Raw genomic sequence first — 25,975 nt, forward strand, 5'->3', positions numbered from 1 at the left:
ACATGGCAGATTGGTATGGAAAGTAAAAGCCCATGGGATTCAGGGTAATGTGGCAAACTGGATAAAAGGTTGGCTTTGTAAGAGGAAACAAAGGGTAATGGTTGATGGATGCCCTTGCAAATGGAAATTTGTCTCAAATGGTGTTCCAGTGCTCGGTGTTAGGACCCTTGCTCTTTGTGTCATTTTAATGATTTGGACGTGAATGTGTGGTGTACGATTGGGATATTTTCAGATGACACAAAGGTTGGCCGAGTAGTGGATAGTGTAGAGGATAGCCATGATCTCCAAAACGTTATGGATGGGTTGATGGAGTGGGCAGTAAAGTGGCAGATAGATTTTAACATAGAGAAGTGTGAGGTTATACATTTAGGGAGGTCAAACAGTTAGAGATTACACAATAAATGGGAATATATTAAGAGGAGTAGATGAAGCAAGAGATCTTGGCGAACAAGTACAAAGGTCCCTGAAGGCAGTAGTTCAAGTAGACAAGGTTGTAAAGAAGGCAAATGGAATGTTCTCCTTCATTGGCAGAGGTGTAGAATATAAAAGTAAGGATATAATGTTGGAATCGTATAAAACACTTGAGGTCACAACTGGAGTATTGTGTGCAGTTCTGGTCACCACATTACAGGAAGGACCTAATAGCTCTGGAGAGAGTGCAGACGAGGTTTACAAGAATGTTGCCAGGGTTAGAAAAGTGTAGCTACGAGGAGAGATTGGATAGGGTGGGGTTATTTTCCTTAGAACTAAGAAGGCTGAGAGGTGACTTGATTGAGGCGTACAAAATTATGAGGGGAATAGACAGAGTGGAAAGAATAAAATTGTTTCCCTTGGTGGAGAATTCCAGAACCAGGGGACATAGATTCAACATAAGTGGCAGAAGGTGTGGGGGGGGGGGGGGGGGTGGGGGTGGAATGATGGTGGTGGTGGTGGGGGGGGGAACATGAAGAACTTTTTTTAAAAAAATATGCAGAGGGTAGTGGGTGTCTGGAATTCGCTGCCCAAGTTGGTGGTAGAGGCAGAAACTCTAAACTCTTTTAAAAAATACCTGGATCTGCACCTTAAATGCTGTAAGCTGCAGGGCCAAGGGCAGGGTGCAGGAAGGTGGGATTAGAAAGGGCACCTGGGTGTCCTCGGGCTGGCATCGACAAGGTGGGCTAAATAGCCTCCTTCTGTGCTGTAACTTTTCTATGGTTCTGTCGTCAGTAGCCATCAGAGTCATGGTTGAGGGAAGGGCAGGATTGGCAGCTCAACATCGGGATATAGAATCTTCAGGCGAGACAGGGAAGGGGGGTAAAAGAGGAGGAGGCGTTGCATTATTAATTAAGAAGTCAGTTACTGCAGTGAGGAGAGATGATATCTTGGAGGGGGCATTGAATGAAGCTTTGTGGGTAAAGCTTAGGAATGAAAAAAGGGCAGCCACATCATAGACTCCCAGATAGTCAGCGGGAAATTGAGGAGCAAATATGTGCACAATTTGTGGAGGTGTGTTAAAATAGGGTAATTATATTAGGTGATTTCAACTTTCCCAACATTAATTGGGATAGACAGTGTTAAGGGCTTGGATGGAGTGGATTTCTTGAAATGTGTACAGGAGAACTTTTTAGGTCATTATGTAGAGGGTCCAACAAGGGACGGTGCATTGCTGGACCTAATTCTGGGGAATGAAGCCGGACAGGTGGCTGAGGCGATGGTGGACGAGCATTTTAGCTATAGCGACCACAACGTGGTACAGTTTAAGTTTGTTACGGACAAAAATCGACAAGTTGCAAAAAAATATTTTGGATTGGGGGAGAGTGGATTTTAATAAAATAAGGAAGGATCTGGCCAAGGTAGAAATCTACAGAGGAACTGTGGGGGGTGTTCAAAAAGGAAATGGGGAGGGTACAGGCTCAACATGTTCCCTCTAGGGTGATAGGAAGGAGTAACAAGCCCAGAAAACCATGGATGACCAGAGATATTCAGGTTATGATGAGAAGGAAAAGAGAGGCTTTTAGCAGGTATAAGGGAAGCAAATCAGCAGAAGCATTAGTGGAACAAAAACAGAATTACCTGGAAAAACTCAGCAGGTCTGGCAGCATCGGAGGAGAAGAAAAGAGTTGACGTTTTGAGTCCTCCTGACCCTTCAACAGAACTAGGTGAATCCAAGGAAAGAGGTGAAATATAAGCTGGTTTAAGGTGTGTGTGTGTTGGGGCGGGGCGGGGGGGGGGGGGGGGGGGGGGGGTGGGTGGCGAGGGGGTGCGGTGTTGGGTTGGGGGAGAGAAGTGGAGGAGGCTGGTGTGGTTGTAGGGACAAGCAAGCAGTAATAGAAGCAGATCATCAAAAGATGTCACAGACAAAAGAACACATAGGTGTTGAAGTTGGTGATATTATCTAAACGAATGTGCTAATTAAGAATGGATGGTCGGGCACTCAAGGTATAGCTCTAGTGGGGGTGGGGGGAGCATAAAAGATTTAAAAATATTTAACAATAATGGAAATAGGTGGGAAAAGAAAAATCTATATCATTTCTTGGAAAAAACAAAAGGAAGGGGGAAGAAACAGAAAGGGGGTTGGGGATGGAGGAGGGAGTTCAAGACCTAAAGTTGTTGAATTCAATATTCAGTCCAGAAGGCTGTAAAGTGCCTAGTCAGAAGATGAGGTGCTGTTCCTCCAGTTTGCGTTGGGCTTCACTAGAACAATGCAGTAAGCCAAGGACAGACATGTGGGCAAGAGAGCAGGGTGGAGTGTTAAAATGGCAAGCGACAGGGAGGTTTAGGTCATTCTTGCGGACAGACCGCAGGTGTTCTGCAAAGCGGTTGCCCAGTTTACGTTTGGTTTCTCCAATGTAGAGGAGACCGCATTGGGAGCAACGAATACAGTAGACTAAGTTGGGGGAAATGCAAGTGAAATGCTGCTTCACTTGAAAGGAGTGTTTGGGCCCTTGGACTGTGAGGAGAGAGGAAGTGAAGGGGCAAGTGTTACATCTTTTGCGCGGGCATGGGGAGGTGCCATAGGTGGGGGTTGGGGAGTAGGGGTTGATGGAGGAGTGGACCAAGGTGTCCCAGAGGGAACGATCCCTACGGAATGCTGACAGGGGGGTGAAGGGAAGATGTGTTTGGTGGTGGCATCATGTTGGAGTTGGCAGAGGATGATCCTTTGAATGCGGAGGCTGGTGGGGTGATAAGTGAGGACAAGGGGGACCCTATCATGTTTCTGGGAGGGAGGAGAAGGCGTGAGGGCGGATGCGTGGGAGATGGGCCAGACACGGTTGGCCCTGTCAACGACCGTGGGTGGAAAACCTTGGTTAAGGAAGAAGGAGGACATGTCAGAGGAACTGTTTCTGAAGGTAGCATCATCGGAACAGATGCAACGGAGGCGAAGGAACTGAGAGAATGGGATGGAGTCCTTACAGGAAGCGGGCTGTGAGGAGCTGTAGTCGCGGTAGCTGTGGGAGTCGGTAGGCTTGTAATGGATATTGGTGGACAGTCTATCACCAGAGATTGAGACAGAGAGGTCAAGGAAGGGAAGGGAAGTGTCAGAGATGGACCACGTGAAAATGGAGGGGTGGAGATTGGAAGCAAAATTAATAAATTTTTCCAAGTCCCGACGAGAGCATGAAGCAGCACCGAAGTAATCATCGATGTACCGGAGAAAGAGTTGTGGAAGGGGGCCGGAGTAGGACTGGAACAAGGAATGTTCCATATACCCCATAAAGAGACAGGCATAGCTGGGGCCCATGCGGGTACCCATAGCCACACCTTTTATTTGGAGGAAGTGAGAGGAGTTGAAGGAGAAATTGTACAGTGTGAGAACAAGTTCAGCCAGACGGAGGAGAGTAGTGGTGGATGGGGATTGTTTGGGCCTCTGTTCGAGGAAGAAGCTAAGGGCCCTCAGACCATCTTGGTGGGGGATGGAGGTGTAGAGGGATTGGGCGTCCATGGTGAAGAGGAAGTGGTTAGGGCCAGGGAACTGGAAATTGTTGATGTGACATAAGGTGTCAGAGGAATCACGGATGTAGGTGGAAAGGACTGGACAAGGGGAGAGAGAAGGCAGTCAAGATAACGAGAAATGAGTTCTGTGGGGCAGGAGCAAGCTGACACGATCAGCCTACCGGGACAGTTCTGTTTGTGGATTTTGGGTAGGAGGTAGAAGCGGGCCATCCGAGGTTGGGCGACTATCAGGTTGGAAGCTGTGGGAGGAAGATCCCCAGAGGAGATGAGGTCATTGACAGTCCTGGAAACAATGGCTTAGTGTTCAGTGGTGGGGTCATGGTCCAGGGAGAGGTAGGAGGAAGTGTCTGCGAGTTGACGCTCAGCCTCCGTGAGGTAGAGGTCAGTGCGCCAGACAACAACAACAGCACCACCAGCGGGTTTGATGACATTGCCAGGTTTGGACCTGAGAGAACGGAGTGCAGTAAGTTCAGAGAAAGAGATTAGAATGCTCCTCTGAGAGGAGCAGAGAAATTGAGACGACTAATGTTGCGCCGACAGTTCTCAATGAAAAGATCAAGAGAAGGTAAGAATCCAGAGGGAGGGGTCCAGGTGGAGGGAGAATATTGGAGGAGGGTAAAAGGATCCGTTGAACGGGGAGAGGACTGCTGGCCAAAGAAGTGAGCACGGAGACGAAGACAGCGGAAGAAGAGTTCAGCATTGTGCCGAGCCCGAAATTCATTGAGGTGAGGGCATAAGGGTATGAAACTAAGTCCTTTGCTGAGCACTGAACGTTCAGTTTCAGAGAGGGGAAGGTCAGGGGGTATAGTGAATACACGGCTGGGGCTGGGATTGGAAGATGGGGTGGGGACGGAGGGACAGGCAGGGGCGGAGGGTCCTAGATGGGTGTTGGTGTCGATGAGTTGTTGGAGCTTGCGTTCCTTAGCCCTTGAGAGAAAGAGAAAAAGTTTCTTGTTGAGGTGTCAGATGAGACGAAGAATAAAATGAAACTGGGGGCACGCGCAGCTTTGAAAAAGGGTACGGCGGTGCTGCTGGAGGGAGAGGTCGAGTGTGTTCATATGGCGGCGCATGGCACTAAGTTTGGATCTCAGAATGTGACGGGAACAGCAGTCCGAGAAACGTTTTATATCCCAGAGATACCTGTAATCCTGGGTGGGTTTGAAACATAAGTGGTGGAATTCCAGTTGAAATCCACATGGGGTAGGTCGGAGACGGAGATAGTCACTGAGAAAGGAGATATGGCTGTGAAAACAGGTTTTAGTAAACACCTTGTCAAACACCAGGAGAGAAATGGAAAGCAATGAAGGTGAGCAAGGCAAAAGAGAGATACGGAAATCTTGTCGCAGAGACGAACAGAACTTCTTCAAGGTAGGCATTTCTTGAATGGCAGTGGCAGTCAATTAAACACAAAGATAAAAACTCCTTCTTCCTTAACCAAGGTTTTCCACCCACGGTCATTGACAGGGCCCTCAACCGTGTCTGGCCCATCTCCTGTGCATCCGCCCTCATGCCTTCTCCTCCCTCCCAGAAACATGATAGGGTCCCCCTTGTCCTCACTTATCACCCCACCAGCCTCCGCATTCAAAGTCTCATCCTCCGCCATTTCCGCCAACTCCAGCATGATGCCACCATCAAACACATCTTCCCTTCACCCCCCCACCGTTGGCATTCCATAGGGATCGTTCCCTCCGGGACACCCTGGTCCACTCCTCCATCAACCCCTACTCTTCAACCCCCACCTATGGCACCTCCCCATGCCCACGCAAAAGATGTAACACCTGCCCCTTCACTTCCTCTCTCCTCACCGTCCAAGGGCCCAAACACTCCTTTCAAGTGAAGCAGAATTTCACTTGCATTTCCCCCAACTTAGTCTACTGTATTCGTTGCTCCCAATGCGGTCTCCTCTACATTGAAGAAACCAAACGTAAACTGGGCGACCGCTTTGCAGAACACCTGTGGTCTGTCCACAAGAATGACCCAAACCTCCCTGTCACTTGCTATTTTAACACTCCACCCTGCTGTCTTGCCCACATGTCTGTCCTTGGCTTGCTGCATTGTTCTAGTGAAACCCAACGCAAACTGGAGGAACAGCACCTCATCTTCTGACTAGGCACTTTACAGCCTTCCGGACTGAATATTGAATTCAACAACTTTAGGTCTTGAACTCCCTCCTCCATCCCCAACCCCCCTTCTGTTTCTTCCCCCTTTCTTTTGTTTTTTCCAAGAAATGATATAGATTTTTCTTTTCCCACCTATTTCCATTATTTTTAAATATTTTTAAATCTTTTATGCTCCCCCCACCCCCTCTAGAGCTATACCTTGAGTGCCCTACCATCCATTCTTAATTAGCACATTCATTTAGATAATATCCCCAACTTCAACACCTATGTGTTCTTTTGTTCTTTTGTCTGTGACACCTTTTGATGATCTGCTTCTATCACCGCTTGCTTGTCCCTACAAGCGCACCACCACCAACCCCCCCCCCAAACACCTTAAACCAGCTTATATTTCACCCCTTTCCTTGGATTCACCTAGTTCTGTTGAAGGGTCATGAGGACTCGAAACGTCAACTCTTTTCTTCTCCGCCGATGCTGCCAGACCTGCTGAGTTTTTCCAGGTAATTCTGTTTTTGTAAAGCATTAGTGGAGTACAGACAGTGCAAGGTGGAGCTTAAGAAAACAATTAGGAGGGCAAAGAGGGGATATGAGAACGCTTTGGCTGGTAAAAGTAGGGAAAATTCCAAGATATTCTATAAGTATATCAATGGGAAGAGGATAACCAGGGAAAGAGTAGGGTCCAATCTATGGGTGGAGCCAGAGGACATTGCCAGAGTGTTGAATGAATACTTCACGTCTGTCTTCACCCAAGAGAATGAGGATGAAGTTATTGAACTCAGGGAGAGAGACTGCGAGGTTCTTAAGCAAATTGATATACGGAGTGACAAGGTGTTGGTAGGCTTAAAAGTGCACAAATCTCCAGGTCCAGATGATTTGTGTCCCAGACTGCTGAGGGAGGCAAGGCAGGAGATCGCAGGGGCTCTGACCCAAATTTTAATTCCTCTCTGGCCACAGGGGAGGTGCCAGAGGACTGGAGAACAACTAATGTGGTTCTGCTATTTAAGAAGGGTTGTAGAGATAAGCCAGGGAACTAAAGGCCAGTGAGTCTCATGACAGTGGTAGGGAAACTATTGGAGAAATTTCTGAAGGAGTGTATCTATTTCCACTTGGAGAGGGAAGGTTTGATCAGGGATAGTCAGCATGGCTTTGTCAGAGGGAGGTCATGCCTAACAAATTTGATTGAATTTTTTGAGGAGGTGACCAGGTGTGTAGATGAGGGTAGTGCAGTTGATGTAGTTTATTTGGATTTCAGCAAAGCCTTTGACAAGGTCCCACATGGGAGACTTATAAAGAAGTCAAATGCACATGGGATACAGGATAATTTGATAAGGTGGATTCAAAATTGGCTTTGTTGTAGGAGGCATAGGGCGATGACAGAAGGATGCTTTAGTGACTGGAAGCCAGTGTCCAGTGGTGTACCACAGGGATCTGTGCTCGGTCCCCTATTATTCGTTATTTATATAAATGACATAGATGACTATGTGGGGGTAGGATTAGTAAGTTTGCGGATGACACAAAGATTGGCCAGGTGGTTAACAGTGAGGTTGAGTGTCTTGGGCTACAGGAAGATATAGACGGGATGCTCAAATGGGCAGATAAGTGACAGATGGAATTTAACCCTGAAAAAAGTGTGAGATGATACACTTTGGAAGGAGTAATTTGACAAGGAAGTATTCAATGAACAACATGGCACTAGGAAGTTCTGAGGAACAAAGGGACCTTGGTGTGTGTATCCATAGATCTCTGAAGGCAGAGGGACATGTTAGTGGGGTGGTGAAAAAGGCATATGGGACACTTGCCTTTATCAATCAAGGCATAGAATACAAAAGTAGGGAGGTCATGTTGGAGCTGTATAGAACCTTGGTAAGGCCACAGCTGGAGTACTGTGTGCAGTTCTGGTCACCACATTATAGGAAGGATGTGATTGCACTGGAGGGGGTGCAGAGGAGATTCACCAGGATGTTGCTTGGAATAAGTTATGAAGAGAGATCGGATAGACTTGGGTTGTTTTTGTTGGAGCAGAGAAGACTGAGGGGCGACCTGATCAAGGTGTACAAGATTATGAGGGGCATGGATAGGGTGGATAGGGAGCAGCTGTTCCCCTTAGTTGAAGGGTTAGTCACGAAGGGACACAAGTTCAAGGTGAGGGGCAGGAAATTTAGAGGGGATGTGAGGAAAAACTTTTTTTACCCAGAGCATGGTGACGGCCTGGAATGTGCTGTCTGGGAGGGTGGTGGAGGCAGATTGCCTCATCCTTTAAAAAGTACCTGGATGAGCACTTGGCATATCATAACATTCAAGGCTATGGGCCAAGTGCTGGTAACTGGGATTAGCTAGGTAGGTCAGGTGTTTCTCACATGTCAGTGCAGACTCGGTGGTTCAAAGGGCCTCTTCAGCACTGTGATTCTGTGATCAGGCACCGACTGAGCATGTGCCGGGACCCCTGCAGCCCTCTGACTGCTGACGCTATGGGCACTCTGTCTCTGCCAGCCCTCCAGCGACTGAAGTGCCCTCACCACTGTGCCCCAGGACACTAGCTGATGTTCTAACTCCCACAGAGGTGCTAGTATCTGTGCTGGTGCCTGCCTGGCAGAGATGGTGTGACGCTGGCGAGGCTTCAGGTGAGGGGGTCTCTGCTCCTGCTGCTGCTCCTCCTGGCCCTGCTTCGCTGATGCTGAAAGGAAGAACAGGGACATTAGATCAGTTAACATGGAGACAATGACAAAGTGCATCCCTGTCCCCCAGATCATTATGCACTCATCCTTCCATAAGCAATGGTCAAGCCATATTGCAAAATTAAATCACTTAACATGCAGCACTGCTGTGGCTGTTGGAAGAACAATGCTGATCTCACTGCTGGGCAAACATACCTATAAGCACCCCAGCCTCACCGACACCAGTGGACCTGGGCACATGGCACCTCTCCAGATCCAGGGTCTCCTGCTCAAACTGGCTGAGAATGGCTAACTGCGCCTGGCTGCCGCCAGTCCTCACACACTCTGCAGCATTATGAGCATTCTTCTGAAAATAAGAGAGGAGCATTGATTTGTGCAAACTGTACATGGATTCTTTGCGCATGGCCCACCCCAACCAGAGTGGAACATATCAGGGTTCCAGTGCCCCCCCGACCCTGACCCCGACTCCCCTCCAGACCACCCCTCCCCCCCACCGAATAAACCTTAATCACTTACCAGATACTCACCAATTAATCAGCTTCTTCCCGTGTAGCAGAACAAGCATCAATTCCTGGAGGCTGAACAAGTTTAGGCAAAAGCAACCAAACACCTTTTTCCCTTCCCCTGTACTAAGTTGGCTACTTATATATGCTCCTAACACAAAAGGCCCACCTGAGTCACTTAATGAGGATCCAGTTTCAGCTGGTTCTTAATTAAGCTGCTCTTTCACTGGAAGCCTTGAAAAAACCTATTTCAGGCTGGCAAGTACAGAATTTAAACTGTAGATTTCAGTTTAATGCCAACTACAAACTGTAAACTAAATTACGTTTGTACAAATAAAAATTTAGACTTTCTTACCCAACAACTGCAAACACTCAGTCTTTGCCCTTTTATATCCGTCTATCGCTCCCTGCCTCTGAACTCGTTTCTTCAGTTCCCTTCGAAAGTTGCTATTGAATCTGCTTCCTCTACCCCTTTCAGGAAGATTGAGTGGTGATCTAATTGGATGTTTTATGGTTAAAGAATTTATTAGAACAGAGATAGGAACTATTTCCTATGGTGAGAGAATTTAGAATAAGGGAGCACAATCTTATGTAGCAAATGTATCAAGGGCTGGTAGGTGGAGTTAGGGGCACGAATTAGCCATGACCTGGGTGAATGACAGGGCAGGCTTGAGGGGCTGAATGGACTTTTCCTGGTAAACAAATGAGGTACATAGCAGAATCTTAAAGGAGAAAACATACAGGCCCATATATTGCTTGTAACCCTTCAGGAAAATTGGCACAATTCATAGAACCCTCTGATGGGACTGACAAGGACATGTCTAAAAGAATAAAGAGGTGAGGTGATGTTATATTCAAATCTACCAAATACTTTCATGAAAAGGCAGCTAATGGGTTTGGTAGCCCATTAATAGATTTTAAATTGTGAGGTAGAAGGTTTTTCCCTGAACTTTCTAGAGAAGAGACCTTATCTACCTCCACTATATAATGTGGGAAAAAGTCCACTTTGGAAGAATAGAAAAGCATTATACTGTTTAAATGGAGAAAGATTGCAGAACTCGGGTGGTACAGAGGGATCTGGCGTCCTGGTACATGAATCACAACAAAGTTAGTATATAGGTACAGCAAGTGATTAGGAAGGCGAATGGAATGTTGGCATTTTTTGCAAGGGGGCTGGAATATAAAAGTAAGGAAGTTTTACTTCAGCTGTACAGGACCTTGGTAAGACCACATCTGTAATATTGTGTACAGTTTTGGTCTCCTTACTAGAAAAAGTTTGCGTCAGAAGCAGTTCAGAGAAGGTTCACTCAACTCATTCCTGGGATGAGGGGTTTTTCCTATGAAGAAAGGTTGAACAGGTTGAGCCTATACCCATTGGAGTTTAGAAGAATGAGAGGTGATCATATTGAAACCTATAAGATCCTGAGCGGACTTGATAGGATAGATACTGGGAGAGTGTTTCCAATTTTGGGGCAGATTAGAATTGGGGACACAGTTTAAGAGTAAGAGGTCTACCGTTTAAGATGGAGATGAGATGCTCCCCCTCAGAAGGTCATTAGTATGTGGAATTCTCTTCCCTAGAAAGCAGTGGAGGCTGGGTCCTTGAATTTATTCAAGATTAAAAGATTATGGGGGGCAGATGACAAAGTGGAGTCGTGACTATAACCACATCAGCCGTCATCTCATTGAATGGTGGAGCAGGCTTGAAGGGCCGAATGGCCTACTCCTGTTCCCAAGTCATTTGTTTTGGAAATCTTGTGTCAGAAATGCAGATAATGTGGCTGATAACCATAACCAGTGCCTCGATACTGGGAATGTTGGCCTGAGAGAGAACACTGATATTGGAGCGCCAATCCTATCACTGAAGTTGGAGGATTTTGCAGAGGCATCACTGGTGATGTTTCTCTGGGAATTTAAGGTATCTGCTGTGAGTTGTCCACATTGCTGATGCATACAGGAGGGCAGGCAGCACTGCCAGGTTTGAGGCCTTTGTCATCAAACACTCTTTTCCTCAGATGGCTGAAGGCTGTGCTGGCACACTGGAGATGATCTTGAGTTTCATTGCCGATGTCTGCCCTTGCTGAGAGGACGCTCCCAAGGTAGGGGAAATGATCCACGTCGTCCAATGGTTCACTGTGGATCTTGATAGTCAGGGGCCAGTGTTGCGCAGCAGAAGCAGGCTGGTAGGGACCTTTGTGTTCTGGATGTTTAGCCGAAGGCTCACTCTTTTGTACACTCCCCCGTGAATGCATTGACAGTTTGGAGCTCGGCCTCTGGGTGTTTCTGGTAATAATGGCTTTAATCCAGTTCTGTTCTTGCCAAAAATCCTGTTGGGATTATTATAGAGCATCAAAATTATATAAACTGTAACCCATTGTATATTTCATGAAGGTTCCAGGTGCCAGAATGTAGTGTTTAAACTTTATACCTCCTTGACTTTTACTCAACTTGCATATGTTTGTATTTAACTTTCATGAACAGTAAAGTTTATTTTGAAGAAGCCTGCTTTAAAAAATATATACATATAATTAGATTAATTTTTTTTTTTCATTTGTGTCAATTGTGTTCATTTGTAGCAGTATCAATTTACTTTAACCAAATTCAGATTCTATATCTCTCCAGCAAATGCCTGCAGTTGACTACCTCAGCCAAGTAGATGAAAGCTTGTGCCACTGTGACTGGGATAGCTATGTGAAAGAGAAAGAGCTTGCATTGAATGAATGCCTTATCTCAAAACAGATCACAATTAATTACTCCTTGAATTGCAGTCACTTTGTTTTTTAGACAAATAATAACTAACTGGACATAGCAATGTCTCACCAAAATCAACTGAGAGAACTGAATGAGTTGTTAGTGGTGTTGCTTGAGAGAAAAATGCTGGTCCGGGGAATTCCTATGTGCTTCTTCAAAGACAAGACTGGCATAAGATCTTAATGTCCACCTGAACAGGTCTCATCAGAAAAACAGCATCATTCCCAAATACAGTAGTGAGGTTCTCAAATCCTGGAGTGGGCCTGAACATTAGACCTCCTCATTCAGTTGCATGTTAACATTAATGGTAATCCATGATAGTGCAGGTTGTTAATTGCAATTAGTAGTACTACATATGAGTTGATGTGGATTGATTGCTGTTTTAATCACAGTAGTGATTATGGTTTCCTAATAGTTGCACTACTGTGATTCAGGCTCCTGGCAAGGCAGGCATAAGGCAGCTTTAGGTTCTACAGGCTTCAGGTTCCAGAAAGGCAGGAAGCAAGGCAATTTCAAGCTCCAGACTAGGGAAAATAATGTGCTTTTGTAGGTCCCACCTCTGATTTCCTCCTCAGTTGGCTCTCCAGGGTTTAGGTGCACGTATGGGTGCAACTGATCAATTTCGCATACGCAGTCCATAACTGCGTATGCCTTGCAGAAGCGCTGATACAGCTCACAAATTATCACTCCAACCAATTTTAAGAAGTTTTTGGCTACAGATTGTCAATCAAAATAGAATATCTTCCAGAATTCTGCCTCATTCACTAAATCCACAAACTAATGATACTAGGCTGATAAACATGACCTTCAGTCTGATGAGACAGAATGCATAATTTAAAACAGGTAGGATTTTTTAAACGCTTTTTGTAAAGCACTTTCAGATGCAGTACTATAATTTTTATAAAATGCTCTGATCTGTTAAGAGATAAAATTTAGCCACTAATGAGGTTGATAAACCAATAGTCAATCTATATTTCATTACAATCCCCAAAGTGACTGATAACAAGGAAAGTCAAATTTCCAGTTAATAGCTGAAAGGATAACATAACACAATTTCATATTTGAAGCCTTCTACTGTCACACTAGATTAAAAGCACTATTGACTAAACACTACTCTTGTCGGCAACTTATATTTCAAACCACAGAATAGAATTTTGCCCTTTTTAATTTTAGCACAATCAGAAAAAAAATCCCACTGTCCTTTGAGTAAACATTCAATTCTCCCAGAATTGGTCCAAAATGATTTTTAGCTTAGCTCCCGAGTTTACTGCTTTTCTTTTCCTTTCTCAACCTGGTAACTTCTAACCCCAGAACTGTCCTTCACAGTGAGAGTATTACTGGAAATTCTTCCTTTAGGCAAGCCAGACAAATCTTCCAGCTTTGTCTTAAATTCTCACAAATTTTCTTTCAATCCAAGCACAATCTTCCACTTGGATTCTGGCGCGGTGAACCACAAAGACTTACGGCCTCTAGCTGCTCTCTCTCTCCTGGACCCTTGCAGACTGACCTGTCTGTGATATTCATTGACATTTTAGGAAAGCCTGTAACCCAATATCACAATGGCTTTCCCTGTATCATTCCCATCTGCCGATGGAGGGTGTAATGGATGGAATTCCCTGGAATTCAGAAATCTCATGAGGCACACTTCCAACGATGCTGTTAAATATAGGGAAAGGGGCCTGAAGACTTCCCTAAGATGATCCTTCCAGTTTTACCCTCTCTTTTCCAAAGAATTATAGCCTCTTTGACTCTTATACCATAACTGAAAGACTCTTCCAAACATTTTTCATCCTCTGAATAAAGGAGGTCAATTTCACTTTGGCTAAGGGCGTAAACTGACTGTTTTAACAGTTAAATTTTATATGCCAGACAAATTTTCAGTTCCATTGAAGCTATGGGAGAAGAATATAAATTATCATGTTATTTATATAGTAAGCCTGACGTTTAACAGACAATCAATCCAAATCTCCTGTTCACCATCTGCAACAAGAGTCAAACCCAAGATGCTTTTTTCCAATGTCTATTTTAAATTTGGGGTATATTTACAACAGGCATGGTAGCCTTCCAGTACTTTAGTTTGTGAGCCTACACAGTGAAGTGTCAGTAACCACAGAGGCAAACATAGTCCACCCTGATCCCGTGCTTCCATAGCATATATCAGCACTTTCCATCAGGGCTGTATGACAATCAGAAGCAGCAATCCTGTCTAATTATCCTCTATCTAGCTTAGAGACTCAGAGGATAATTGTGTCTTCCTAATGCTGTTCTGGCTGAGAAGAACAGTTCAGTGCAAACAGGGATAGTCACCTTGTATGTCTGAATAATACAGCATTCATTGCTTTTATTTCCTATTCCAGTGGGGCTGACTTTACTGGTTTATTTAAGAAAAGGACTCACTGTTGCACTGTTGATTAAGTTGCAAAAAGAAATAGCACTTTAGGATTATGTTAATTGTAATTTATTGTTCCCACTGCAGGAAGTAACAAACAAAATCCTAACTGACTATGATACCTTTGATGAATTCTACTACAATCTTACTGATGATGATTTTGAAGCTAAGTAAGTACTACAAGTTTTGAAAGTATTGTGAATCTTGAATTATTAACAGCTATAAAAGGTTCTACTGGGCAGCCGCTGATGATGGTACTCCAATAACTTGTACTATGAAGTGGTATGACACAGGTTGGCAACTACCTGCCATTGCCCATATGGTTCAGTGGGGAATCTACCCTAGTTATTTCCTTTTCTGACTGATACAACAGCAGCAATAGTGGAGAGGTCATTAGCACACTCTTTGAACCCATGGCAAAAAGCAACCTGAAGAAGAAAAAAATTAAAATTATTTGGGTGGGGGTGGTTTATGGAGAAACAATTGTTATGTTTTAAAGGCAACAAGTCCTACATGATGGAAGTTTGATTTTTTTTTGTTCTACGTTTCAAACAAGAGAAGTAATCTGACAGCTGCCAGTGCTGGACAGAGCGCTGGTATATTCAAGGTCAAATTCCAGTCACAAGGGAATTATCAAGGGAGGAAAAGTATGCCAGTCTTTGCTGGGCCAACAGGAAGAGGCGCCATCAGTATAGAGCAGTAGAAGGGTGGAAAACTATGGAAGAAATGCTATTTGCACTGCTGAAATGTACATCCTGATGAGTATGCCAGCTATATGGACAGCGTTTGTCACGTGCCTTACTAAACTGCATACAATCTTGCATGCATGTAAAAATCTGAAAATCACTACAAAATTCAATTTATTACTTCAGAGTCATAGTGAGAAGTCAGGGGTTAGGGTTTCAATCACAGAACGAGGGATACAAGGATAGGATTTCAATTGTGGGATAGCATGCAGCTGGATTTCATGGCCTAGATTTTCTTCATGTTTGGCACTTGCTTTCAGGCAGAGTCAATGTAGAGACAAATGAGAAATGGACCAAGGATTCACAGTGGCAAATCTGTACCTATTCAAAGCTCTGCAGAAATCGTTTTCACTGTGGCCAGATGAAAGTGTCCCTGGAATTATTGCCTAGTGCTGGTAAATCATACACAAGTGGAGCTCTAAAGTCAGGCGTTGAATTTTCCCCCTTGCTGTCTATGGTCTGACTCCTAAATTGAGTGAAAGTATTAAAGAGGCATTTTGAGTTGTTAGGCAGCTGAACAGGTGGAATTGGAGTTAAGTGCCACCTTCTGAGAATTCTGTGATAGGTGTATTATTTTCTACTTTGCTGTTGAATATTTTTCTTCAGCATTTTTCACCTATGCTGTGTTTCTCTCTCTAATGCACTCGCCACAAGAGACAATGGTGTTCCTCTTAGTAATTCCCTTTCACCTTTGCCATGAAGAGGAAGAAGAGGAGCACAATCATTTGACACCTATCAGGAGGCATCAATCATACAGACCACCTACATTTCCAAAAATACTTGAGAAGGCTGTGCTTTCATTGTGAAGCAATAACAAAGCTACGTCATCCAGTCACCCTAGTTTTGGAGCCCATGGGCAGAATCTCTCAGATTTGCACTTAGTGCGGTAGTGGCCGGGAAAAAGAACATTTTACCCGCCGACCTCAATGACCCCTTTTCACACCGTATTGTCCCAATACCACTTCATTAATCATGCATTCCCAGGAAACACGCCGTCACATCGCTGCTTCTTCACACGGAGCACCGTGTATAAAGTGCAGCTGCGCGCACACCTCTTAGTGCTTCCAGCCCAGAGCTGCTGCACAGAAGGCATGGGTCTGAAAGGCAAGAAGACTGCAGCCCCCCAAAATCAGTGACGCATCCCTGGGACAACATGTGGACACCGGTGGAGTCCGCTGCGATGTCCTCTATCCCGCTTTGGCCACAGAAGGCCCATCAGTGTCGCCACTCTGGCTTGGGAGGCGGTGGCAGAGGCTAGTGCCAATGCTGCGCAGAAGAGGTTCGCCACCTGTGCAGGAAAAGGATGAATGATCTCATCCGTGCCACCAGGGTAAGGCAACCATCTCATTGCTTTAAACTCACATACTCACAAAGCCATCACATATTCATCTCACTCACTGCTAGCTCAAGGTATATCACCACTGACTCTCACACACACACCCTCACATCGCCATCGGGCCTCATCTCTTTTGGAGACTACCTCCTCAGCCCTCGCCCTCTTGAGGCTACTTGCACAGATCAACATGTGTTCCCAAATACACCCAGGATACCTGCCCCCCCTTCCCCAGTAATGCCCTAACCCTGCAGCTTCTTCCCTTGCCTGAGGCCACTTCTTCCCCTTCCCCAAGCAAGCCATAGCCCTGCAGCCATTGAAAAGCCACCCCTGCCTTACGGCTGGTCTCTGCCCGTGAGCTCCTCCTAAAAGTGATGCTGTGCTGCCTGCGAATTCTGGTGCTGATGACCACGAGTGCCGGCCGAAGCAGGTTAGGCAACATGCCTCAAAACCCTGAGTGAAGTGCAGCTCAGCAAGTGCATGCCACTTATGCTCAGTTGTGAAACATGTTGGCGTGCAATCTCACCGACGTGCCCGGATGTTCCAGCATGGGAGGATGATTCCAGCGAGCTGGGCTTTTAATGATATGCGGATGTATTACAAAGAAGTTCCTGACGTGCAGGAGCAGGAAACACGGTCCACCATTGATGGGCGGAGCAGACGATTGCAAACTGGTTTCATATGATGAAACCAATTTTGGCATTCCCGTCATATTGCCCAATGCCAGCGGGCATGGAAAATTCCATCCCACAACCTGCAGAGACATGCATGCTGCCTCTTCCAAAATCACAATGTTACTCAAACTGTATGCTCTTGACTTCTTTCAGGCATCATTAGGGACATTTTCAACATTAAGTAATTGGCTGCCGACCAAATACGTAAAGCAAGTAACCAATGCATTGTTTGTGAGAGTAGCAAGTTCATAACCAATCCCATGAACAGATCTCATCAACATCAGAAGGCTGTCAGCTTTTAGAGAGTTGCAGGATTTCCTCAAATCCAAGGTGCAATTAACTGGTTTTACACTGCCATTTGTAGCTCTGTGGAGAATGCTATAAATTTGTTCAACAGAAAAAAGAGTTTCACTTAAACAATAGTGGTAGAAGTTGTGTGTTTGGAAGATTTTGTGGAAGAATTCTTGTTTATTCGCTGCAGCGCATTTTGAATATTGTACACACACAGCCATGTTGCGCCAGTGGTGGAGGGAATGAATGTTTAAGATGGTGGGTGGGTACCAGGTGTGGTCTAACTAGTGCCTTGTATAGTTTTAGCAACTCTCCCTATTTTTATACTCCACTCCTTTTGAAATAAAGGCCAACATTCCATTTGCGTTCCCTATTACCTGCTGAACTTGTATGCTAGCTTTTTGTGATTCATGCATGAGGACCCCCAAATCCCTCTGTGCTGCAGCTTCCTGTAGTCTTTCTCCATTTAAATAATATTCAGCTCCTCTATTCTCCCTGCCAAAGTGTATAACCTCACATTTTCCCACATTATATTCCATTTGCCAAGTTTTAGCCCACTCATTTAACCTGTCTATATCACTCTGTAGACTCTTTGTGTCATCCTCACCACTTGCCTTCCCATTTATTTTTGTGTCATCCACAAACTTGGTGATAGTACATTCACTTTCCTCATCTAAACCATTAATACGTATTGTAAATAATTGTGGCCCCAGCACAGATCCCTGTGGCACTTCACTAGTTACAGGTTGCCACCCTGAAAATGCCCCCGTGATCCCAAGTCTCTGTCTTCTATTAGTTAGCCAATCCTCTATGCATGCTAATATACTACCCCCAAAACCATAGGCTCTTATCTTATTAAGTAGCCTTATTGAACCCCTTTTGGAAATCCAAATATATTACATCTACTGGTTACCCTTTATCTATCCTGCTTGTTATCTCCTCAATGAATTCTAATAAATTTGTTAGGTATGATTTCCCCTTCATGAAGCCATACTGACTCTGCTTAAATATATTATGCATTTCTAAATGCTCCACTAATACATCCTTTATAATAGACTCTTAACATTTTCCCAATGACGGATGTTAAGCTAACTGGCCTATAGTTACCTGTTTATTGTCTCCCTCCCTTTTTGAATAAGGGTGTTACATTGGCAGTTTTCCAATCCTCTGGGACTTTTCCAGAATCTAAGGATTCTTGGAAGATTGCTACCAGTATAGCTACTTCCTTTAATATCCTAGGATGCAACCCATCAGATCCCAAAAGGAGTCCCTGCCTGCTCTGCTGCACTACCAATTGCACCACCCTTCAGGGGAGTACTCCTATGAAGCCCTATTAGATCTACAGGTTTCCTTGCAATCTCCAGCACTCAGACCTGGAATGGTCTATTTTATTGCAATGGGAACACACCGGCCGCCGGGGTTCTCCTTTCAGGCTCCTCGCACCCTCCTTTGTGTTTTCTTTCCTGGGTGGGGGGGTCACCCTGCTTATCTTTGCAGAACCCTTTTGTATTCTTCATAACTTGCTTTCCTACCCATCAGCAAATTTAGCAACTACACATTCATCTAACTAATTGATATAGATTGTAAATATTTGAGTCCCCAGTACTGATCCCTGTGCACTCCACTCGTTACATCTTGTCAATCTGAAAATGACCAATTTATGCCTACTCTCTGTTTCCTGTTAGCTAACCAATCTTCTATCTATGCTAATATATTACCCCCTACATCATGAGCTCTCATTTTGTCTAGTAGCCTTCGATTTTTATTCTCCTGATCTCACCCCTTCAGGCGTAAACTTTGCTGGGGTGTCCGGTTTTCTTGGGCATGGTGACCCTTCCCAGCAGTTTGTTGAGCTCCCCTTCATTGCGGATAGTGAGCTGCAGGTGGCAGGGAGTGATACAGGTCATCTTGTTGTCCCAGGCCGCATTGCTGGCCAGCTCAAGTACTTCAGAGCAGCAGCCAAGTAGACTGGGGCTCCGGCCCCGACACACTCAGCATAGTGACTTTTGCGCAGCAGCCAGTGGTTACAGCCAGTAGGGAACTGGAGACCGGCTCTGGAAGAGCGGGTCCTCACCTTGGCGCACCCTTTCCCTCCAGTTTTACTGCGACTAGACATCGTTTTGTTGCCCCTGCAGAAAATCTTCAAATATCACCAAATCTTCAATAGGGCAGCTTGTCAAAAGCCTTCTGGAAATTTAAGTACACCACGTCCACAAGCTCCCCTTTATCCACACTGCTTGTTACTTCCTCAAAGAATTCTGATAAATTAGTGAAACACGATTTCCCTTTCAAAAAACCATGTTGACTCTGCCTGATTGCTTTGAGATTTCTAAGTGCCCTGCTATAACCTCCTTAATAATAGATTTCAGCATTTACCCTATGACTAACTGGCTTGTAGTTTCCTGCTTCCTATTTTCTTGCTTTTTGCTTTTAAATGGAAAAATATATTCTAATATTTTAAAAAATGGCATAGAAATTTTAGTTACAATAATGGTTGGTGAAAATTATTTTTTGCAGTTACTTTATCTCTGCCACCCTGTCTCAGAACCTGTAACATATGTAGAGATTCTGGTCCATTTCATTCACTCTGAAGCAATTATTCTGTTTGTTTGCAGGTGGAACGCGATTGCTGCGCCTCACTTAATCACTGCACGAATGGAGGTAATAAAAACCCAACATATGGAGGAGGAAGAGCATTTCCATAAAATCCAGTTATCAGACCAAAGCACTTTGCAGGAGAGGCTTGAAGGATTAGAGGTATTCCACATTGACGAGCAGAAGTAAGATACAATGAGTGTTTTTTTAAACAAGTTCTGAAACTGAGATTCAGCAGTCTCAGTCTAGGCTACTGGAAGTTAAGTTGCCAAAGACAAAATTGATCACTTTTTTTATTTTGTGCCAGTTTTAAGGGGGTCCATCATTTACCTAAGGAAAAATATTTTGGCAATTCAATGTTTCAGGACTTCCATTTCCATGTCATATGCAACTATATGGTTGTCATGTGACCCTCCTTCATAACAGAGATCCCCAGCATCACAGATGCCAGTCTTCAGCCAATTTGATTCACTCCACATGATATCAAGAAATGGCTGAAGGCACTGGATACTGCAAAGGCAATGGGCCCTGAAAATATTTTGGCAGTAGTACTGAAGATTGGTGCTCCAGAACTTGCTGCACCCCAGCCAAGCTGTTCAAGCACAGTTACAACACTGGCATATACCCGGCAATGTGGAAAATTTCCCTGGCACGTCCTGTACACACAAAGCAGAACAAATCCAACCCGACCAGTTACCACCCCATCAGTCTACTCTCGATCATCAGTAAAGTAATGGAAGGAGTCATCATCAGTGCTATTGAGTGGCACTTGCTTAGCAATGACCTGCCCATTGATGCTCAGTTTGGGTTTTGCCAGGTCATTCAGCTCCTGACCTCATTACAGCCTTGGTTCAAGTATGGACAAAAAAGCTGAACTCCTGAGGTGAGGTGAGAGTGACTGCCCTTGACATCAAGGCGTCATTTGACCGAGTGTAGCATCGGGGAGCCGTAGCAAAACTGGAGTCAATAGGAATCGGGGGGAAACTCTCCACTAGTTGGTGTCATACCTAGCACAAAAGAAGATGGTTGTGTTGTTAGAGGTCACTTATCTCAGGTCCAGGACATCATTGCGGGAGTTCCTCATGGTAATGTCCTCGGCCCAATCATCTTCAGCTGCTTCGTCAATGATCTTCCTTCCATCATAAGGTCAGAAGTGGAGATGTTTGCTGATGATTGCACAATGTTCAGCACCATTCATGACTCCTTAGATACTGAAGCAGCCCATGTCCAAATGCAGCAAGACCTGAACAATATCCAGGCTTAGGCTCACAAGTGGCAAGTAACATTTGTGCCATACAAGTGTCAGGCAATGGCCATCTTCAACAAGAGAGAATCTAACCATCACCTCTTGATGTTTAATGACATTACTATCGCTGAATACCCTACTATCAACATCCTGGGGTTACCGTTGACCGGAAACTGAACTGGACTAGCCATATAAACACTGTGACTACAAGAGCAGGTCAGAGGCTAGGAATCCTGTGGCAAGTAACTCACCTTCTAACTCCCCAAAGATTGCTCAGCATTTATAAGGCACAAGTAAGGAGTGTGATGGATTATTCTCCACTTGCCTGGATGAGTGCAACTCCAACAATAGTCTGGAAGCTTTACACCATCCAGAACAAAGCAACCCACTTGATTGGCACCCCATCCACAAACATTCACTCCCTCCACCACCGACGCACAGTGGCAGCAGTGTGTACCATCTACAAGATGCACTGAAGGAACTCACCAAGGCTCCTTAGACAGCAACTTCCAAACCCATGACCACTACCATCTAGAAGGACAAGGGCAGCAGACACATGGGAACATCACCGCCTGCAAGTTCCCCTCCAAGCCACTCACTATCCTGCTGTTGGAAATATATCACTGTTCTTTCACTGTCGCTGGGTCAAAATCCTAGAACTCCCTCCCTAACAGCACTCTAGGTGCACCCACACCACATGGACTGCTGCGGTTCAAGAAAAGCTCACCACCACCTCCTCAACGGCAATCAGGGATCAGCTGGCCTAGCCACCGATACCTGCATCCTGCAAAAGAATAAAAAGAAATTCTGCAAAAACCCACAAACAAATGAGCTGTTAGGTCATTTTAGTGTTAACTGTGTTATCTTGGATTTGGAAAACTACTTCTATCCCAGAATCAGCAAACTCCCACTTGTGAAATTCCAGCATCCTCTTCATCTAAACCCAGTCAAAAAAGTTTGCCGTTGGTGCAACAATATTAACAACTGGCATCCATAAGGTGCCTTTAATGTCGAAAAATGCCCCAAGGCACTTTACAGAAGTGTCACTAGAGAAAAAACAACATCAAGTCAAAGAAGGAGGTGCTGTTAAAAGTTTGATTAACAGGTTGGGTTTTAAGGACTGGGAGGTGGAGAGGTGTAGGTGGGGAATTACAGAGCTTAGGGCCTCAATGGCTAATGGCAAGGCGGCGAATAGTGGAATGAAAGGATTTCAACATGCACAAGAGGCCAGAGTTAGAGGAACACTGGAGAATGTTACAAAGTTAGGGATTGGACACAGACTGTTTGCAACTTATTTGACCCTAAGCTGATCTTCCAACCCCACATCTTCTGCATCACAAAGCGTACTCCTGCCTCTATACCTCTCCTTAAACTCAATCTCTTTGACCAAGCTTTCAATCACTCATCATAATTGTTCAATTATGCTCCTGTTAAGTGTCTTGGGACATTTTCCAATACATCTGGGGCTATATAAGTGCCAGTTGTTGGTATAGATTGGACCAGGAACTGAACAGAGTGGATTGCAAATTTGCAACGGTTCTCACCATTGAGCATTTAATTCTCAGTGCACTGTATCACCCCAGAGACTGATCTTTTTAGGTACCTAATGGCTACATGCAACTTTTATATTTTAGATGGTGGTAGCTGGATTTTCTGCTTATACCGATATGCATCGTGCGCATGAAATTGCCAATGAGGTGAGACGAATCCACAAACAATTGCTGGAGTCACAGCATCTAGCACAGCTCTATAACAGCAGAGAAAGACTCTTCGAAATGCCAGTCACTAATGTGAGTATAGATTAAGCAAACATTGAGGTCGGGATAATGGGTATGAGCTTGAATTGCGGGGAGGTGACTAGTAGTGTCCTACAAGGATCTGTGCTGGAGTCTCAACTATTTACAATATTTATTAATAACTTATATAGAAAGACATATATCTAAGTTTGCTGGTGATACAAGATTGGGATGGCATAGTAAGTAGTGTAGAAGGGAGTGTAAAATTACAAAGACACATTGATAGATTAAGCAAAAGGGGGAGGGGAGTTGGTGGTGTAGTGGTAAAATCACTGTACCAGTAACCCAGAGGCCCAGCCTAATGGGTCATAGGTTCAAGTCCCACCATGACAGCTGGTGGAATTCAAATTCAATTAATAAAAAAAATCTGGAATTGAAAGTTGGTCTCAGTGACGGTGACCATGAAACTATCATTGATTGTTGTAAAGACCCATCTGATTCATTAATGACCTTTAGGGAAGGAAATCTGCCATCCTTATCTGGTCTGGCCTACATGTGATTTTAGACCCACAGCAATGTGGTTGACTCTTCATTACTCTTTGAAATGGCCTAGCAAGCCACTCAGTTCAATTAGGGATGGGGAACAAATGCTGGCCTTGCCAGCGACACCCACATCCTATGAAAGAATTGAAAAAAAACTGTGACAGATGGATTTCAACACAGGTAAGTGTGAGATCATTCATTGGACCAAAAATGGACAGATCTGAGTATTATTTTGAAAGATGAAATGCATGAAATAGTGGAAGTCCAAAGAGATTTAGGATCTAGAATTGGGTGTCCATGTACACATATTACTATAATGTAGTGGTCAAAAGAAATCAAAAACACAGGAGCATAGGAGCAGGAGTAGGCCATTTGGCCCATCAAGCCTGTCCTGCCATTCAAACAGATCATGGCTGATCATTTACCTCTACCCCATTTTCCCTCATATTGCTTAATGTCTTTAGTATTCAGAAATCTATCGATTTCTGTCTTGAACATGTTCAGCGATTGAGCTTCCACAACTCGTTGGGTAGGGAATTCCAGAGATTCACCACCCTCTGAGTGAAGAAATTCCTCCTCGTCTCAGTCTTAGATGGCCTGCCTCTTATTCTGAAACTGTGCCTCCTGATTCTAGACTCACCAGCCAGGGGAAATATCCTATCCACAACTACCCTGTCACACCCTGTATGAATTTTGTAAGTTTCAATGAGATGACTGCTCATTCTTCAAAACTCTAGAGAATACTGTTATATGCCAGAGCTGTCAATCAAGCAATGATTTCCCTGGGGTTCAGCTGTTTCAACAGCTCTGTAACAGCTCTTTGACAGTTCTGGCTCTCTGATCTCTTCTGTTAATTGCACAGTATTTATTTAAACAAGACAAAGAGATTTCAAGTGCTTGCCATTTCTGGTACTGATATTTTAACGGGTCTGGATGATTGACAATTTTATTGGCCTGTAGTAAAAAGGATTTTTACGAAAGTATAAAGTTATCAACGAATGACTTTTTTTAAAGCTTTATTTAAACATCCCAATTAAACTATAGGATTCATTGGTTCTATACCATGTCTAGTGGGTGAATGGGCATGGAAATGCCATTGCTATATATGGGGGCAGGAGGGGCCAGAGGGGGTGAGTGGGGAAATATTTTGGCATGGGGTCATGAGGACTTTTCAAACTTACCTTTCAAAAGGTTCCCTCATGCAGACTATGATTATGACACCTCTGAGGTGCCATGAACCACAACTCTTTGAAAAGCTTTCTTGACTCCATAACAAATTGTGGAGGACTAGGATATACCTATCCCTACAATGAAGCCAGTCAGGTTGGGAGTGCAGGGTGCAGACTCACGACCCGAGCCAGCCTGCACCCTTAAAAGGCTCTACTGAAAATTGGAAACCCCAGGAATGGGGTTTCAGCTGCCATTTTCACCCCTCCACAGAATCTTCCCAACTCCATGAAAACCCAGCCTAAAACGTCTGAAAGATTCACCAAAAAAAGGGAGAAATGGAAGAAAGGATTAACTTATGGAAATAGGAAGAGAGAAAATGAAAGCAGAGTTGGAAACAGACAGATACAGAAACAAGATTGAGAGAATATGCAGGGAAAATTTAAAGAGAGAGGGAAATAAAATTAATAATGATTTTTCAACAATGGTATTTTATTCAAGAAACAAGTTCACAGCCTGAAGGCTGAATTGTGGTGTAGCTTACATCAAAAAATTCATTTATAAACTAAGTAATCAGGTTAAAAACATGGAAAAGTAACAATCCTGCAGTAATAAAAATAGACAAATTCAGCAGGTAATAGGAGAGTGTTAGATGGGATATTAAACGAGGGAATGTTTAATTAAAAGTATATTAAAATTACAAACCAATACACCATTCCTACAGATAGGCACTGAAGTGTGTATAAATGTCATCATTTAAGTACTTCATTGAGGACTCGACCATGTAAAGAGTGGGGCTACGTCAGTACAAAAAGTAAACACTGGGGGCGGAATTGCCCCAGATTTGCACTAAGTGTAGCAGCAGGCAGGAATAACTATGTTTTACCCACTGGCCGCAAGGCGGCTTCTCATTTCATATCATCCCAAACCCACTACGATAATTATGCATTCCCTGGAACCACGTCATTTTGATGGCAGGCAGGCTCTCATTTTCTTGCCATGCCATCACCTTGCCACTTCATCATGCCGGGCACCATATTTAAAGTGCAGCCGTGCGCACGCTTCTCAGACAAGGACTGCTGCAAAGAAGACATGGCCCTGAAAGGCAAAAAGTCTGCAGCCCTCAGGTTCAATGCCACATCCCTCGAGCGCCTTTTGGACACAGTGGAGGCCTGCCATGATGTGCTGTACCCCTACTCTGGCTGCAGAACAGGCAGCAACATCACCAATCCAGCTTGGGAGGCGGTGACAGTATTGGTCAGCGCCAACAATGTGC

General features: G+C 44.5%; 1 protein-coding gene across 1 annotated transcript in view; it reads left to right on the top strand.

The window, feature by feature from the left end:
* Positions 1-25,975, top strand: part of dnah1 (dynein, axonemal, heavy chain 1) — a 524,711-nt gene that overhangs the window by 99,744 nt on the left and 398,992 nt on the right. The window contains exons 15-17 of the mRNA XM_041191637.1: positions 14,456-14,538; positions 20,028-20,169; positions 22,888-23,043. Coding sequence (XP_041047571.1) covers positions 14,456-14,538; positions 20,028-20,169; positions 22,888-23,043 — 381 coding nt within the window. The remainder of the gene's footprint in view (positions 1-14,455; positions 14,539-20,027; positions 20,170-22,887; positions 23,044-25,975) is intronic.

The sequence above is a fragment of the Carcharodon carcharias genome, chromosome 7 (genome assembly GCF_017639515.1).
Source record: "Carcharodon carcharias isolate sCarCar2 chromosome 7, sCarCar2.pri, whole genome shotgun sequence".
Lineage (NCBI taxonomy): Eukaryota > Metazoa > Chordata > Chondrichthyes > Lamniformes > Lamnidae > Carcharodon > Carcharodon carcharias.